Raw genomic sequence first — 17595 nt, 5'->3', positions numbered from 1 at the left:
GCAGCTTGGCAATCACCCCCACCAACTCCCTTAGCACCCTAGGATGGAGCCCGTCCGGTCCCATGGACTTGTGGCAGTCCAGATGGAGGAGGAGCTCTCTAACTGTCTCCACCTGTACCACAGGGGGTGTATTCAGCCTGGCATCCCAGACTTCCAGATGAGGGCATAAAGTGCCCTGAGGATAACTGATCTGCCTATTAAAGGCAGAAGTAAAGAAGGCGTTGAGGACCTCAGCCTTCTCCTTATCCTCAGTGGTCACATTCCCCGCTGCATCAAGTAAAGGGTGTAAATTCTCCTTGTTTCTTCTCTTACCACTGATATATTTGTAAAAGGATTTCTTGTTCTCTTTTACTGCAGTGGCCAATCTGAGGTCATGCTGAGCTTTTGCCTTCCTAACTTCCTCCCTGCATACCTTAGAAACTTCTTTGTAATCTTCCCAAGTAGCCTGTCCCTTCTTCCAGAGGACATAGACTCTCTTTTTCTTCCGGAGCCTCAACAATAGTTCCCGGTTCATCCACACCGGTCTTCTTCCCCTACGGCTCGCCTTACAGCATTCAGGAACAGCCTGTTCTTGTGCCTTTAAGATCTCCATCTTGAGGAGCATCCAGGCTTCCTGGACCCCTTTACCCTTAAGGAGCGACTCCCAAGGGACCCTCGCAGCAAGCGTCCTGAACAAGTCAAAGTCCGCCCTCTTGAAGTTCAGGATAGCCGTTCTGCTAGTCATCCTTCTGACATCTCCAAGAATAGAGAATTCTACAATTTCATGGTCGCTCTGCCCAAGACAGTGCCCAACCTTCACGCCTCCCACCAGTCCTTCTCTGTTAGTAAAGAGTACGTCAATCAGGGCACCACCCCTGGTAGGCTCTCGTACCAGCTGCATAAGGAAACTATCATCTTCCACACCCTCTAGGAACCTTTTGGACTGTTTCCTCTGCGCTGTATGATATTCCCAGCATATATCAGGGAAGTTGAAGTCTCCCACAAGAACGAGTGCTGGCGATTGCGCGACTCGCTCAAGCTGCTCATAGAACGCCTCGTCCTTCTCTTCATCCTGATTAGGTGGTCTATAACAGACCCCCACCACGATGTCACCCCTACAGGCCTTTCCTCTGATCCTTATCCATAGACACTCAACTGTATCATTCCCAACACCAAGCTCTTCAATGTCAAAATAGTCTTTAATATAAAGGGCCACACCACCACCCTTTCTTTATCATCTATCCCTTCTGAACAGCTTGTAGCCTTCCATCACAGCATTCCAGTCGTGGGAGTGGTCCCACCACGTTTCAGTAATAGCAACCAGGTCATAGTTATCCTGCCGCACAATCGCTTCGAGCTCCTCCTGCTTGTTGCTCATGCTGCGTGCATTGGTGTAGATGCACTTCAGCTGAGACAGCTGCCTCAGCCCCAGATCAAGCACCGTTCCCCTGGGCTCTTCCCTTGAGGGCCTTGTTTTGTCCCCTTCCCCCTTCGTAGGTAGTTTAAAGATCTGTCGATAAGCCCCGCCAGCTCCTGTGCTAGGATTCGTTGCCCACTGTGAGAAAGGTGGGTTCCACAAACAGAAGACAGGCCAGGGGCCGAGTAAACTGCCCCATGATCAAAGAACCCAAAGTTTCTCTCTCGACACCAGCCTCTAAGCCAATTATTCATTAATGGAACTTTCCAAGCCCACTCCGTACCGCTCGCTGACCCTGAAGGTGTAGAACAGAAGATCACTTGAGCTCCTGCTCCTTCAACCAAACGCCCTAAACCCCTGAAATCTCTTTTCATTGTTCGTAGGCTTCTCTGTGCAATTTCATCACCGCCCACTTGAACTATGAGGAGTGGAAAATAATCAGTGGGCCTAACCAGCTGTGGGAGTTTCCGGGTTATGTCTCTGACCCGGGCCCCAGGAAGGCAGCACACCTCCCTACGGGTAGGGTCAGGCCGGCATATTGGGCCCTCTGTCCCTCTCAGAAGGGAGTCACCTACAACTATCACCCTTCTTTCTTTTTTGGAGGAGGCAGTCTTCAAGCGTGGCTCCGACTGCCTCACCTTACGCAAGCTAGGAGGCGGCGTTCCCACATCATCCTCACTGGCCTCTCCCTCCAGTTTCAGGGCTTCAAACCTGTTACACAGAGGGACCAGGGGAACCGAGGTAGGTCGGGATGGGGGTTGCCTGCGACGCCAACCTGGGACCTGCTGCCATCCCTCCTCTCCTCTCAAGCAGTCCCTCTCCGCTTGACTATGGCAAGGGAGAGGGTCCACTACTCCCTCAGTCCGGGGGGTGCAATCTCTGCGTCTTTCTCGCAGAGAGTCACTCCACCAGTCAATCTCCCGCTCGCACTCTCTGATACTCCGTAACCTCTCTACGTCCTCCCTAAGCTCCACCACCAGACTGAGCAGCTCGTCCAGCTGCTCACACCTCGCACAGGCGGCGTCCTTCCCGTCCTCTCCTGGCAGCAGCAGGCTCAGGCACTCCCTGCAGCCAGAGACCTGAACTGCCGCATTTTTGGGCAGACCTTCTGTCTGGGTTGCCACAGTCTTCTTGGGGGAAGCCCGCTTCCTGGTGAGGACCATGTTTAAAGCTGTGACGTCAGGGCCTGTCAATAGGAGAGCAGGTCGCCCGAGAAAAGACTAGATCCAACTCCCACTCCCGCTGCTACTGTATTGAATTGGTCCTGACAGCCTGGTGGGTGTAGCTGCCTGGAGGGGCAGCTTGGGCTACAATGCCCTTGCAATGAGCATTTGGGGCCTAAAAACGGGGCTTTGGGTGCTGAAGGACGGGCTGGATGCAAAAAATGGTACTTTGGACCTGGAAAGCGAGGGGAACCTCTTGGTTCCAAGCTGAGCTGGCTTTGGTGCCCAGTAACTCCACACGACGCCACCCCTTTGCTGTCATGAGTGACCACCAGAACAGGTGGACCCCAAAGTCAGGGAGCAAAGGGACTCACGGGATATTTTGTGGGCGTTTCAGGGATATTGGGCAGGGGCAGAAATGCCACCTGTGTGTTGTGGCAAAGGATGGGAAGGGGAGTGGTGGCTCATGAGGATGGATTGGATAGTGAGGGACCTGAGCCTGACAGAAATGGTGTGGAATACAAACATAGCCCCATACCAGCTACTGTGAAGGAAATTAACTCTATCCCAGCCCAAACCAGCACAGCTCCCCAGTACAGCACGGAGTTTTTGTGACGGGACACAGGACGACTTGCCAGCTTGGCAGACACAGGTGCCTTTTCGTGCCCTGAGGTCTCACAGGAGGGGCAGCTTGGGCTACAGCTTCTCTCCTCCTCCCCTTCGGGCTTTGTAGTCCAGTGGGGCAGCTGGGGCTTTGTAACAGAGACACTCTCGCTCCGGGTGTGATGTCCTGAGGCAGCAGCAGAGGCAAGCAGTGACACTGTCTGCTCAGCACCCTCCAGGTGGGCCCTGTGGCAAGGATTGCCTGGGACTGGGCTTGTTGTTCCAGATTTATTTTTTTAAAATGTATTTTAACACAGCCATTTTTGAGAGGAGAATTTAATCTCTCAAAGGCTCACAGCACCAGCAGCACAGTGACAGCAGGCTCCATCTTGATGTTGGCATCCATCTTGATGTTGGCATCTCTTCGGTCAGGATGAAGACAGCCTGAGCTGCCAGGAACCTGACTGAGGGTTCAGGGTCATTCCTCAAGGGCAGGAGAGCTGCAAGAGAAGCAAGCAGAGCAGCGATGAACCCCCACTGCCTGCACAGACCCCCAGGAGTCCCCTCCAGACCATGCCAGCCCAACCATCTCATTCCCTGGCCAGGAGAGGAGGCGAGACGAATGCCCTGTGCCCCCTGACACGTTCTTCTGCCCCCGAAGTGTCTTCCGGCAGCAGTTCCAGGCATGACAGCGCCCTGCACAGGCTCTGTCCCCTTCCCCACCAGCCCCAGCCAGCACAGCACCGCCCCTCCTCACCATTGCAGATATCGCACAGCTTCTCCCAGCTTTGGTCCCTCAGATGCTGTGCTGCAAGCCCTAGGCACAGATCTCTTGTCAGACCTTCACTTTGCAGGGTGGCTGCACCCCCTCCTCCCCCTCAGCAGGGCTGACCCCAGGGAAGGACAGTCCCCGAGGGTGGTGGGACCGAGCGAGGCTCCCAGCGAGCCCAGCTGCATGGTGCTGGGCCCTCCTCAGGGCTCTGGTAGCCACGGGCTGCCCCTTGTTGCCAGTGCAACAGCAGGGACTGGGGCCAGGCTGCCAGAAGAGGGTCCCCAGGGGCTGCGTCTCACCAATGAACCTGACAGCGGCTTCTCGCACGGTGGCCTGAGAGTCCTTCAAGTACGGCAGGCACTGCTGCAGGTACTCTTCCACCCTGCTCCTGTTGTGCACCAGCTGGAGAGAGCACAAGGGCACGGGGCTGGCACCAACCCTCCCCAGCCGGCTGGAGCAGTCCTTCCTACCAGCACTGCCCTTCCCTCCCGGCATTTTCCGTCTCCATCCAGCAGCCCTGTGGGGCTGGGGTTCAGAGAGAGCCAGAGGCAGAGGGAGCCCGGAGGTACTGAGATCCCTCTGTCCCGCTGCCAGGTCCCCGGATGGGCAGGGAGGAGACTTCAGCACCCAGGGGGCAGTGAGCAGGGGAGAGGGGCCTGCAGAAGAGCTCCTGGGGGCTCTGTGCTTGAAGGCAGGGAAGGAAGATGCAGCTCCAGGCATTGGGCTCCGGGCTGGAGCAGAGCAGGGAAGGCAGAGCTGCACAGCCCACAGTCCTGGGCACACAAGGCAGCCCTCATCCAGCCTGGATCTTAAGATTTGGGGTTGTTCTCACCAAGCACACTGCAGTCTTCCATGTCTGCTCCGTCCGGGTGAGGTCCTTGAGCTCTTTCTGCTTCAGGAACTCTGCAGCAGCTAGGAGGGCTTCCCTGGAGGCCTGAAGAGAAGCAGAGGCTCAGAGAAGGCACAGAAGCCCATGGTGTCAGCACACCCTTCCCCACGACACCGGTCGCAGTCACTGCACCTTGGCCACGCTCCCGATCTGGTCATTCATTCGGAGGAAGAGTGGGAGCAGGACCCTCTGCGCTTCCTTCTTCATCTTTGTCTGGTTTCTCCCCACCACAGTCTTCAGCACGTCTCTGAAGAGGCTGATGGAGAGCTCCCGCACCTGGCTGGACTCCTGGTAGGGAGGAGGACAGGGGGACTTGAGCAACAGCTGCTCCCTGCCCGCGCTGAGCAAGGGCGTTAGCGTGGCTGATGTGGGGGGAGATGCCCCGGGGTTGGGTTCTGAACAGAGGGGCTGTGGGCCAGATCTGCAGCTGTGGCTGAATAGCCCTGGGCCTGAGAGAGGCCACACAAGAGGTGGGGCTGATGCTCCACGTGCTCCCCTAGCCACCCAGCATCCACCATCAGCCACACTGGCTGTGCCAGTGCAGAGATCCCGAGCAACAGGCTGGAGAAGGGACCAGGCTGGCCGGTGAAAATCCCTCCGGCGCACACACGGCTGGCTCAGCCTCAGCCCCCGCCATGGCACCTGGGGAGAACGTCTGGTCCTGCCTGGTGCTGCAGCTGAGGAGGCCCTCAAAGCTCTGAGAGCAGCTCTTGGGCTGCTGGTGCTGTGCACAGGGGCCGAGCTGGGCCCCAGTGTAGGCTCTCAGGTCTCCGGTGATACCCAGAGACATCAGCCTGTCAGGGAGAAGCCATGCTGGGTTGCAGAGCCCAGGGGAGTGAGGAGGGAAGCAGCCCAGCCCAAGCGTTGACCACAGGGCTGGGCTGACCGGCAGCTGCCCTTGCAGTGTGTCCATTGCCTTGGCTCAGGCTCCAGCAGCAGCCTTACATTGTTGAAGAGTGGCAGGAGCTTCTCTGCCAGCTGCAGAGCGATGGGGTTGGCCCTCTTCCTTTTCATACAACCCAGCATGTTTCTGAAGACAAGCAGGGCCTTCATCTGGATGTCTTCATTGGCATGATGCAGGGTCTCCAGGAGGTCTTCCAGCAGGACCTGCATTTTTCTTGCCTGTATGAAACACACCATTTCCTTTTTGTGAAGCAGTGAAAGGCCATCCTGGCCAAAATGCTCTGGTCACTGAGCACCAGCCTCCCATCCAGCTTCCTGGCAGCAAGCACGGGAATTGCTGCAGCAGCCTCCTGGCTGGCGGTGGCCATGGACACACTGATGGGGATGTGAGGAGAGCAGGGGGAGGGAAGAGGTGGTAGGAGAGCAAAGACTCCCCCTGCTCAGCCACCCCCTTTTCTGAGCAGCCCGAAGGGCTGATGGGTTGGTCACCCTCTGTGCCTGGAGAGCTCCCCACGAAGGCAGCAGGCCTCTCCATGAAGGGAAGGTGTTTGGATCCCTCACCCCACCTCCTGACTCCCAGCCAAGGCCAAGCCACCACATCACCCACTGCCCCAGCAGCCCCAGGCTGCCAATTTGGCTCCACTCGACTCTGCCCCACTCACCAGCTCAGGTCTCTGTGACAACGTGATGAGGCCTTGGAGCATCAGAGAGAGCACCTTCAGGCTTGGGTGCCTCAAAGACCTCCACTCATTGTACACAGCAGCAAAATCCTCTGACTGAACATCACTGGCGGCCAGCAGCTGCAACAAAGACGACGGTGAAAGACTGGCAAAGCCTGCAGGGCTCCCCGCAGCCAGCGGCTCCTGGTTCCCACTGGCAGCTCAGGGCAAGGGCACTGGGGCCAGACAGCCCGTCCTGGGGGCAGCTCTGCCTGTGCAGGGCCTCTTGGATCCCCCCGTGCCCTGCACCAGGCCGCACACAGCACGGTGTCTGTGATGGCTCCTGCTGTCCTCTGACCATTGGCGGCCTCTCCTCACGCCTCTGGTGAGCAGCTGAACAGCGTTTGGGGGCAGATGGGAGGGGAGAGGGCAGGCACAGCCCTGCAGGTGAGCAAGGCCTGCTCCGGTCACTCACAGCCAGGTGCAGGATGCAGATGTCGTCTGTGACGGTATGGAACAACTTGCGCACCAGCTGGTTCTGGAGTTCGCTGCGCAGCTCCCTCAAAACTTTCTCCAACGGCTGGGGCAGGGAAAAGATCACCTCCCACATGGCCAGGGCAGCGCTGCAAGCCAGAGCATTCGGTCAGCAGGGTTACCTTGACCACCATGCTGGGCCAGGGCCAGCTCCTCCAGACCCAGACTGTCCTGCAGCCCTGGCCCTGCCCACCCCCTTGCATAGGGTGCCCAGGGACCCTGCCCACGCAGGCAGGAGAGGGCCGAGGTGGTGTTTCCTGGAGGGCAGGGAGGAGCATGGTGGTGGGGCTGTGGGCTGGCTTGGCCAGCTTTGACTGCTGCGGACCTGGCCACCCGACTGGGGCTGGGAAGCATGGCAGGAAGGAGGGCCCAGCTCCTCGAGGATGTCCTGCAGTTTTCCATGGGTCTGGCAGCCAGTCTCTCCGCACCCCTCTCCCCACAGGGAACAAGCCTTCAAGGGTGTCTGGGGCAGTACCTGTCAGCTGGTGGAGAGAACTTCAACAAGCTCCTGACCACTTCCCTGGGGCACCTGTTGGCCAGGAAGAGGAGGAGTGCATCCAGGCTGTGTGGGGCTGGTGTCACACAGATGCAGTCCAGGTTCCCATGGATGCCGGTTATGATCTTTGGCACCTGGAGGGAACACAGGTGAGGATGGTGCTGTCACTGGAACACAGACATTTCCGCAGCTGCTGCCACTGAAACTGCTGCCCTTCCCCTCCCTCTCTTTAGGCTTAGGAAGGCTGCAGGTGCTTGACACACTGGGGAGTGGGAGGGAGGGCTTGAGGGGTGGGGGAGGGAGGAAGGGAAGGAGGGAGGGAGGAGCAAGCCCTGAAAGGGCTCAGGGGCAGGGCGATCCAGCCACAGGCCACTTACGTCCATCAGCCAGGAAGAAGGATTTTTCATGGCTTTGTCCAGCATGCTGCTGGCCCCCTCCTTGTCACAAACACTGTTGTCTGTCGTGGCCTCGATGGCTGTGAGGATGACATCTGTCCTCTCAAAAGGCTCGAGGCACTTTCCAAACATCTAGGGGGAAGAAAAGAAGGCAAGATGAATCATACTGAACGCCCTGGTGGTGCTGCTTGGCTGACCCCCACTGATTCTGGGTCCCTTTGCTCACACAAGCCTCCTGCCAATGCCATGGACCGGAGTCCTAGCAAGGGGGGAGCTCATTACCATCATCATGTTGCTGCTATCGAGCAAAGAGAGCAATGAGATGCTCTTGGAATCCCATCTCTGTTGGAACTCTGGGTACTCTGGATGGTCCTCTGGCAGTGCGTTGCCTAAATGGAGGGGAAACACAGAAGGATCGATAAGACACAGCATTTTGCTAAGAAACTTCCTAAGCGATAAAGAGAGCATGGAAGTAGGAATGAGTGAGGAGGGAGGTGACAACCCACAGTCAGGGGAGGAGGTGGTGGGCAGGGGTGTACAGCAAAGGATGATGGGTGATGGGAGGAAGATGGGAACATTCCTCAGGAATGATGAGGAAGGATTAGGAGAAGGAACAGCTTCTTGCTACAGGCTCTGGAAGGACCAGACGGCATGATGCCCGGCTGGATCTGCTCTTCACTGATAAAATGGTTTTGGGACACGGTAAGCAGCAACATCTGTGGCTGCAGGGCCCACAAAACAGCCAGGTCTGAGATCCTGAGAGGAGTGATTAAGGAGAGCAGCAGAGAACAGGTCCTGTACTTGAGGTGAGCATTCCTCTTCTGCAGCAGAATGAGAGAGATGATAGAGTTGGGATCGTACGGAAAGCAGCTGCCTATGGCCATGGAGGTCAGGGAAGCTGGCTGACATTCATGGACAGCCTACAGCAAGCACAAGAATGGTCTGTCGCAATGCTCAGGAAAACAGGCAGAGGTGTGAAGAGGTGTGTGCGTGTGGAGGGCCACAGCCTGCCACAGCTTCTCTTACGTCTTTGCTGCAGGATGAAACTGAAGAGGTGACGAAGAGCATCCAGGGCCACACAGCTGGTGTCTTTGTCCTTGCAAAAGCTGAGAAGCATGAGACGTCCCAGCAGCTGTCCCAGGATTGGGATATGGATGTCTCCGTAGCAGTCAGGGCCGTCCTCCTCTGTTCCAAAGTGACAGCAGCCCTTGGCGAGGGAGGCAGAACATCAGAAGGGCTGAAGGGAGACCATGGGGGAAGAAGGGACCAAGAGGCCTGCTTCAGGGCAGAGCCTTGCCGAGTGCCCTAGCCTGTGCCCCGACTTGCCTCACAGGCACCTCCGAGCTGCAGGCTGCTCTGGTGTGCAGGGAGGGCATGATGGCTTGCTGGAAGGAGCCTGGCTCTTACCTCCAGTGAGAAATAGCTGGCCAGCAAATAGCTCAGCATCGCAATCCTCCCCACGGCCCTCTCGCGCACTGCTGCGATCGTGGACTTGGTGGAGGTCAGCAGCATCTGGGAGGAGACAAGCTGCTGGTGTGCCCTGGGAGCTGCCGCCCGTGCCAGCAGAAGCAGCACTGCTGATCTCCCGGCTGGACTCGTGCAGTCGCTCCAGGCTTCCTGTGAGCTTGAGCAAAGCCTTGAAGAACAGCCCCTGCCAACCCCACGCTGTGCCCGTGCCAGACCTGCAAGATATTCTGCAGCTCCTCGCAGAGGCTGGAGGCGGGCGAGCTGAGTATAAATGTCTGCAGCATCGTGTCCATGGCATACAGGGTCTGCAGGGAGGACAAAGGCAGGTGGCAGTCTCTCGGCGACCCCTCTCACGCCCAGGAGATCAATCTGAACTCCCTGTGCAAGGGGAGGACACCCGCGCTGCCTCACAGTGCCCGGGAGAGGCCTCAGGGCAGAGAAGCTGCTGTGGGCAGCGCAGCCTGCGGCACTGCACGTGGCCAGGCCCACGGGAATGGGGGAGAAGGATGAGAGTGGGAAAGCAAAGCCAGGGGCCTGCCCAGCCTTGCACGTCCGGTTGTCTCTTGGTACAGGGTGGCCAGGGGACCCCAGGGGACCCCAGAGCTCCTGTAGCTCCCCAGTGCTCACCTCGTGGTAGAGGGAGATGTCCAGGCCCCGCATCTCCTCTTTTGGTGGAAGCTCAAAGACACTGGTGAGGCAGGTGTCTAAGAGGGGTTGCTTTTTGCCCTTCAGCACCGTCCCCACCGTGCTGCAAAGAGAGAGAGGGGCCAGTGGGACACAGGAGCTGGGAGCTGTGCCTCCAGGAACCCGTGGGGACAGAGTCAAAAGCGGGGGCTGGGCAGGTACCTCAAAGCAGCGATGGCCAGCATGGCTTCCTGTTGCACCGCTGTGCGCAGGTGGTCCTTGGGCTCCTCTTGCAGCAGTGCCTGCAGAGTACAAGCGGGATGGGAGCTGTCAGCCAGCAGCACCCCGTGCCAGCAGCATTGGCACTGCTGGGCAGGGCTGGCAGAGCCCCTCTGCCCCCCACCCCACTGCCGGCCCACAGAATGCCGCCCTTACGGCCCGGGTGCTGGGGCGTCCGCTGGCAGGGCTCCAAGTCCCTGAACTCGGTGACATTCAGGTCCCCTCAGGGACGGCTTAGGACCCATGAACGCTCGCCATCGCCCCCTCCCAACTCCAGTGCTGCCATCACAGTGTGCCGCTGCCCGGAGGCCCTGCCTCCTTTCCCAGACCCGTCGGGTGTCTCCTCACCCTGATAGTCTCTGCCAGCTCCAATCTGTGGCAGAAGACATCCAGGCCCTGCCACAAGCCCTTGTGTCTGGCAGCTCTGCACAGCCTGCGGATGCTCTTGAGAAAACGCATCTTCTGGGCCTCATCCTGCAAACCAGGGACAGGGAGGCAAGGGGGAGCGTGAGAGAGGGAGGCACATGGCCAGCACGACCAGAGCCCTGGCAGCAGGCAGCAGAGCTGGGGGCCATCAGGAGATGCAGGAACAGCTGCCAGGGCAATGACCACGGTTACCTTGTTGGTGCTCTTGAGAAAAGCCTGGATGCAGCGCACGCTTTTCTTATCCTCTTCATAGACCGCCAACCATCTGCCATCTAGATCTGGAGGAGAGCAGGGAGGGCTGTAGAGAGGGCCCCAGGGCAGGAGAGAGCCGAAGAATTAGCTCTGCTCTGCGCCCAGCCCTGTGCCTGCTCCCCGGCACAGTCTCCCCGGGGGGTGTCTGTCCTCGAGGGTGCTCAGCAAAAGGGCTGTGAGGCTGCAGCACGACGCGTCAGGGAGGACCCCGAGATCAGGGCTGAGGAACTCGTTTGCAGATGGGCTAGAAAGGTCCGCATCCTGCTACCAGCCCAGGGGCCACTCACTCACCGTATTTTAGTGGCTGGACCCTACTGCCTTTTTTGGGAGCCCTCACCTCCTCCCAGGCCACCCTGGGACGGCTGGGGGGTCTCCTTTCCATCTTGTGGGATGGAGGAAAGGGTTGGGGAAGCCTCGGGGAAATGTCTCAGTGCCACAGGGCTGCTTGGGGCAGCAGGAAAAGATGTGGCCTGCGCTCAGGGACTCCTTGCCAGACCCACGCTCCTGCCCTGTCCCGTTGCTGTCCTGCTGGACACTGTGGGGAGGGGGCCACGCTGGGTATATGCAGCGCTGCGGGCTGTCACAAAGTGAGGTCACAAAGGGCCCCCACAGTGATCCGTTGCCCGGGCAACCCCCTGTCCAGCATATAAAGATTTGGGCACTCTAATGAGCACTTAGAGATGTAAAAGAGGGCTTTGGACCCTCAAAATGAGGGTTTGGACCTTGCAAATACAGCTTTGGGCCCTAAAAATGAGTCTTTGAGAGTGAAAATGAGTCTTTGAACCACAAAAATAGGGTTTATACCCTCAACTGTTGCTTTGGTACCAAACCCTAAGGCTTTGCCCTTTAAAAATTGGGTCTTTGGAAGCTCAGAATGGGCTTTGGGCCCTCCAGATTGAAAACTGAGTCCTTAAAATGAGGCTTTGGTCCCTGAAAAGGAGGCTTTGGAAGCTAAAAATGAGGCTTTGGAAGCTAAAAATGAGGCTTTGGGCCTAAAAGTGAGCCTCTGGACCCTATAAATAAGGCTTTGGACTCTCAATATGAGGCTTTGGACCTTCAAAATAACACTTTACACATTAAATGGGATGCTCTGGGCCCTTAAGGTGAATCTTTGAAACTTAAAAATAGCCTTTGGAACTTACACATGAGGTCCTGGAACCTAAAATTGAGAGTTTGCACTGCAGAAACGGGGCTTTCAACCCTAGAATCAATGCATGGCCCATAAATTGAAGCTTTTTGTCCAAAAGGAGGCATTTGGATCATAAAAACGAGAGTTTGGACTCTCAAGATACAATTTGGACCCCAAAACCAACTGTCTGGATCCTATAAACGATGATTTGGAGCCTGAACGCGAGGCTTTGGACACTCTAGATGTGGCTTTGGACTCTAAAAATGAGTCTTTGCAAAGTAAAACCGAGACTTTGGACAATAAAAATAATAGAATCATAGAACAGAATCATAGAATCATAGAAGGGTTGGAAGGGACCTTTAAAGGTCATCCAGTCCAACCCCCCTGCAAGGAGCAGGGACATCCCTGACTAGATCAGGTTGCTCAGAGCCTCATCCAACCTGGTTAGGGTTAGGGTTAGAGTTAGGGTTAGGGTTAGGGTCAGGGTTAGGGTTAGGCTTGAGTTTGGGGTTACTGTTAGGGTGATTAGGGTTAGGGCTAGGGTTAGGGTTAGGGTTAGGGTTAGGGCTTAGGGTTAGGTTTAGGGGTTAGGGTTAGGATTAGGGTCATTAGGGTTAGGGTTACCTTTAGGGTTAGGGTTAGGGTTAGGCTTAGGGTTAGGATTAGGGTTAGCGTTAGGGTTGGGGTTAGGGTTAGCGTTAGGGTTGGGGTTAGAGGTTAGGATTAGGGTTAGGGTTAAGGGTTATGGTTAGGGTTAGGTACCATTAGGGTTAGGGTTTGGTTTAGGGTTAAGGTTAAGGTCAGGGTTAGGGTTAGAGTAAGGGTTAGGGTTAGGGTTAGTGTTTAGGGTTAGCGTTAGGGTTTAGGGTTAGGGTTATTAGGGTTAGGGTTAGTGTTTAGTGTTAGGGGTTAGAGTTAGGGTTAGGGTTAGGGTGCCATTAGGGTTCTGGTTAGGGTTAGGTTTAGGGTCATTAGGGTTAGGGTTAAGGTTAAGGGTAGTGTTAGGGTTAGGGTTTAGGGTTAGGGTTCGGGTTAAGATTAAGGTTAGGTCATTAAAGTTAGGGTTAGGTTAGGGTCATTAGGGTTAGGGTCGTTAGGGGTATGGTTAGGGTTAGGGTTAGGGTTGGGTTAGGGTTAGGGTTGTTAGGGTCATTAGCGTTGGGGTTAGTTTTCAGGGTTAGGGTCATTAGGGTTAGGGTTAGGGTTAGGCTTAGGGTTAGGTGTTAGGGTTAGATTTTAGGGTTAGGGTTAAAGTTAGTGTTAGGGTTAGGGCTTAGGGTTAGGGTTAGGGCTTAGCGTTAGGGGTAGGGGTAGGGGTTAGGGTTATGGTTTAGGGGTTGGGTTAGGGTTATGGTTTAGGGGTTGGGTTAGGGTTAGGGTCTTAGGGTTAGGGTTAGGCGTTAGGGTTAGGGGTTACGGTTAGGGTTAGGGGTAGGGGTAGGGTTAGGGGTTAGGGTCATGGTTAGGGTTGGGGTACGGGTTAGGGTTAGGTGTTAGGTGTTGGGTTAGGGTTAGGGTTAGGGTTAGCGTTAGGGTTAGGGTTGGGTTAGGATTAGGGTTATTAGGGTTAGGGTGATTAGGGTTAAGCTGATTATGGTTAGGGTGATTAGTGTTGGGGTTAGTTTTCAGGGTTATGGTCATTAGCGTTAGGGTTAGGATTAGGGGTTAGGGTTAGGTTTAGGGGTTCGCGTTTAGGGGTTAGTGCCATTAGGGTTAGGGCCATTAGGGTTAGGGTTAAGGTTAGGCTTACGGGTTACAGTTGGGGTTAGGAGTTAGGGGTTAGCGGTTAGTATTAGGGTTAGGGGTTGGGTTTGGGTTCAGCTTTAGGGTTAGGGTTATGTTTAGGGTAAGGGTAAGGGTTAGGGGTTAGTGTTAGGGGTTAGGGTCATTAGGGTTAGGGTTAGCTTAGGGTCAGGGTCAGGGTTAGGGTCAGGTTTAGGGTCAGGGTTAGGTTTTGCGGTTAGTGTTATGGTTGTGGTTAAGGTTTAGAGTTAGGGTTAGTGGTTATGGTTAGGGTTAGCGTTTGGGGTTAGGGGTTAGGGTTAGGGCCATTAGGGATAGGGTTCGGGTTAGGGTTAGGGTTAGGGTCATTAGGTGTAGGGTCATTAGGTTTAGGGTTAGGTTTAGGGTTAGTGTTAGGGTTAGGGGTTACGGTTAGGGTCAGGCTTATGGTCAGGTTTAGGGTTAGTATTAGGGTTAGGGTTAGAGTTAGGGGTTAGGGTTAGGGTTAAAATTAGGGTTTAGGGTTAGGGTTAGGTTTAGGGTTTACGGTTAGGGTTGGGGTTAGGGTTGGGTTTGGGGTTAGGGTTAGGCTTGGGTTTGGGGTTAGGGTTAGGGTGCCATTAGGGTTAAGGTTAGGGTTAGGGTCATTAGGGTTAGGGTTAAGGTTAAGGTTAGTGTTAGGGTTAGGGCTTAGGGTTAGGGTTCAGGTTAAGATTAAGGTTAGGTCATTAAAGTTAGGGTTATGGTTATTAGGGTTAGGGTGATTATGGTTAGGGTCATTAGCGTTGGGGTTAGTTTTCAGAGTTAGGGTCATTAGGGTTAGGGTTAGGGGTTAGAGTTAGGGTTAGGGACCATTAGGGTTAGGGTTAGGGTTGGGTTAGGGTTAGGGTTAGGGGTTAGTGTTAGAGTTTAGGGTTAGGGGTTTAGGCTTAGGGTCATTAGGGTTAGGTTTAGGGTTGGGTTAGGGTTAGGGTCATTAGTGTTAGGGTTGGGTTAGGGTTATGGTCATTAGGGTTCGGGTGATTAGGGTTAGGGTTAGGGTCATTAGCATTGGGGTTAGGTTCCCAGCTTAGGGTCGTTAGGGTTAGGGTGTGGTTCAGTGTTTGGGGTTAGGGTTAGAGTTAGGGTTAGGATTTAGTGGTTAGGGTTAGGGTTAGGGTTAGGGGTTTGGGTTAGGTTTAGGGGTTCTGGTTAGGATTAAGGTCATTAGGGTTAGGGTTAGGATTAGGGGTTAGGGTTATGGTTAGGGGTTAGGATTAGCGTTAGGTTTAGCATAAGGGTTAGCGTTAGGGTTTAGGGTTAGGTTTAGGGTTAGGCACCATTAGTGTTAGGGTTTGGGTTAGGGTTAAGGTTAAGGTCAGGATTAGGTTTAGGGGTTAGGGTTAGAGTTAGGGTCATTCTGGTTAGGGTTAGAGTTGAGTTATGGCTATGGTTAGGGGTTAGGGTTAGAGTTTAGGGTTATGGTTAGGTTTTAGGGTTAGGGTTAGGGGTTACGGGTTACGGTTGGGGTTAGGGGTTAGGGTTAGGTTTAGGGGTTATGGTTAGGGGTTAGGGGTTAGGCGTTAGGGTTAGGGTTAGGGTGTGGTTCAGGGTTTGGGGTTAGGGTTAGGGTTTAGGGTTAGTGTTAGGGTTAGGGTTTGGGGTTAGGGTTAGGGGTTAGTGTTTAGTGTTTAGGGTTTAAGTTTAGGGTTTAGGTTTAGGGTTAGGGTTTAGGGTTAGGGTTTAGGGTGGGGGGTTAGGGGTTAGGGGTTAGGGTTTAGTCTTAGGTTAGGGTTAGGGTGTGGTTCAGGGTTCGGGATTAGGGTTAGCTGTTAGGGTTAGGATTATTAGGTTTAGGATTACAGGTTAGGGTTAGGGGTTATGGTTAGGGGTTAGGGTTAGGGTTACGGTTAGGATTAGTGTTAGGGTTAGGTTAGGGTTAGGGTGTGGTTCAGGGTTTGGTGTTCGGGTTGGCGTTAAGGTTAGGTGTTAGGGTTAGGATCATTAGGTTTATGGTTACGGGTTATATTTCTGGTTAGGTTTAGGGTTTTGGTCATTAGTGTTAGGGTCAGTTTCAGGGTCAGTGTTAGGGTTAGGATCAGGTTTGGAGTTGGGGTTGCAGTTGGGTGTGTGGAGGCGGTGGTCGCAGGCTATGGCAGTGATGATGAGGCCGTTGCCCAGGAGGGCAGCCAGGTAGATGCCCAGGAAGAGCCAGAAGTGCAAGAGCTGCAGCTCCCGTGTGTCTGCGAATGCCAGGAGGAGGAACTCAGTGATGGAGCTGCTGTTGGACCTTGTCTTCCACTGGGAATGGAGCCTGGTCATGTAGGAAAAATGCATGAATACATCAGGACAGATTTATTTAAGCAAAATCTATTCAATTACTCATAGAAACATCCAAGCTTTCCTCTCCCCTTTCCAGAAGAGATTTACAAGTCTCTTCCATGACAAGTGGTTGGTCTTGGCTGAGGGTGGAACTCGGGGCAGGGAGCTCTGCTGTGGGCTCTGCAGGATTCATTTCTGCACTATGGCAATTGGTTAGTAGGAAGATGGAGTGAACTCAGATCAAATCTACTTTTGATATCAAAGAGCTTTTCAGCATTGTCACTGCCAGTTCTCCCAACTGTGGAACACAGTTGTGGGAATTTCTTGGTGTTGCTTTTGTTCTGGTCACCCCACCACAGCTGAGGAGTGTTGGAGTCCTTGCCATTCCTGCTGCACTCCAGGTGAAATCCTGTGGGTGCTGAGAGGCAAAGGAACTCTCCCTTAGTGTGGAATGAGGCCAGATCCTGGTCTCAGCTCCACTGTGCTGCCACATTTTGAGCTGGAGGAAAATCCCGCTCAGGTGTTCCCACCAACAGAGACTGTGCATGGATCAGAGTAGAAAAATTCAGTTTACAAGTGCAGATCTTCCAATCCCTCACCTCTTCTCATCATAACCAAGCACCCCACCTGGAGTACTGTGTCCAGTTCTGGAGCCCCCAACATAAGAACGACATGGACCAGTTGGAGAAGGTCCAGAGGAGGGCCACGAAGATGATAAGAGGGCTGGAGCACCTCTCCTATGAGGACAGGCTGAGAGAGTTGGGACTGTTCAGCCTGGAGAAGAGGAGGCTCCGGGGAGACCTGATAGCGGTCTTCCAGTACCTGAAGGGGGCTTACAAGAGAGATGGGGAGAGGCTGTTTAGTAGGGCCTGTTGTGATAGGACGAGGGGTAATGGTTTTAAAATAGAGGGGGTAGATTTAGATTGGATATTAGGAAAAAAATTTTTACACTGAAAGTTGTAGAACACTGGAACATGTTGCCCAGAGAGGTGGTAGAAGCCCCATCCCTGGAAACGTTCAAGGCCAGGCTGGATGAGGCTCTGAGGAACCTAATCTGGTTGGAGATGTCCCTGCTCCTTGCAAGGGGGTTGGACTAGATGACCTTTGAAGGTCCCTTCCAACCCTAACCATTCTATGATTCTATGATCTCAGCTTTCCCCTCTTAGCCAGGGGCACAGAGGACTTATTACAGCTGCTCGCATACAGCTGCCTGACAGCATTTTCTTGGCTTTAGCCATGGAAAGATTTCCACGTTGGGCACTTGGAAAAACAGAGATGCCATAGGAGAGTCATTGCTGAGCAGCTTAGACTCAAACAGGACGCCCCAGGGAAAAAGTCATATATCTTAAAGTTGGGGTGTCCTGAAGGGAGGGTCAGACCTTTTCCAGCCCCACACATTGCGCTGCTGAGAGCCCTAAAGGTGAAGAGAGGGGTTTGTTCCTGTTCCTCCATGGAAAAATCTGCATGACAGGACCCACAGTGCTGGTGTCTCAGCTGGACCTGAACCATCACCCCCCTCTTTAGTGATCTGGCTTCTGGGAAGGCAATTGATGGCCAAGTGCTTGTGTCAGTGAGGAGGGAACGC

At 54.6% G+C, this 17595-nt stretch overlaps 1 protein-coding gene across 1 annotated transcript; it reads right to left on the bottom strand.

Moving 5' to 3' along the window:
* Positions 1-1517: 1517 nt before the first annotated feature.
* On the bottom strand, positions 1518-4429 carry LOC147600811 (uncharacterized). Its single transcript, XM_086746620.1, has 5 exons — positions 4234-4429; positions 3519-3662; positions 2502-2582; positions 1680-2435; positions 1518-1534 (listed from the first exon to the last, which is right to left on the bottom strand). Exons 1-5 carry the CDS (start codon positions 4427-4429, stop codon positions 1518-1520), a joined length of 1194 nt encoding a protein of 397 aa, XP_086602746.1.
* Positions 4430-17595: the final 13166 nt, after the last annotated feature.

Source organism: Chlamydotis macqueenii, chromosome 4 (genome assembly GCF_036417535.1).
Source record: "Chlamydotis macqueenii isolate bChlMac1 chromosome 4, bChlMac1.mat, whole genome shotgun sequence".
Lineage (NCBI taxonomy): Eukaryota > Metazoa > Chordata > Aves > Otidiformes > Otididae > Chlamydotis > Chlamydotis macqueenii.
The sequence above is the reverse complement of the archived record's forward strand: the minus strand, read 5'-3'. Positions and strand labels throughout refer to the sequence as shown.

Coding starts and splice junctions, on each gene's coding strand:
- LOC147600811 (XM_086746620.1), bottom strand. CDS start 4,429: ATGCCGGGAGGGAAGGGCAGTGCTGGTAGGAAGGACTGCTCCAGCCGG. Junction 3,663..4,233: donor AGCCGCTGTCAGGTTCATTG/GTGAGACGCAGC, acceptor CTTCTCTTGCAG/CTCTCCTGCCCTTGAGGAAT. Junction 2,436..2,501: donor TGTGGCAACCCAGACAGAAG/GTCTGCCCAAAA, acceptor TGCTGCTGCCAG/GAGAGGACGGGAAGGACGCC.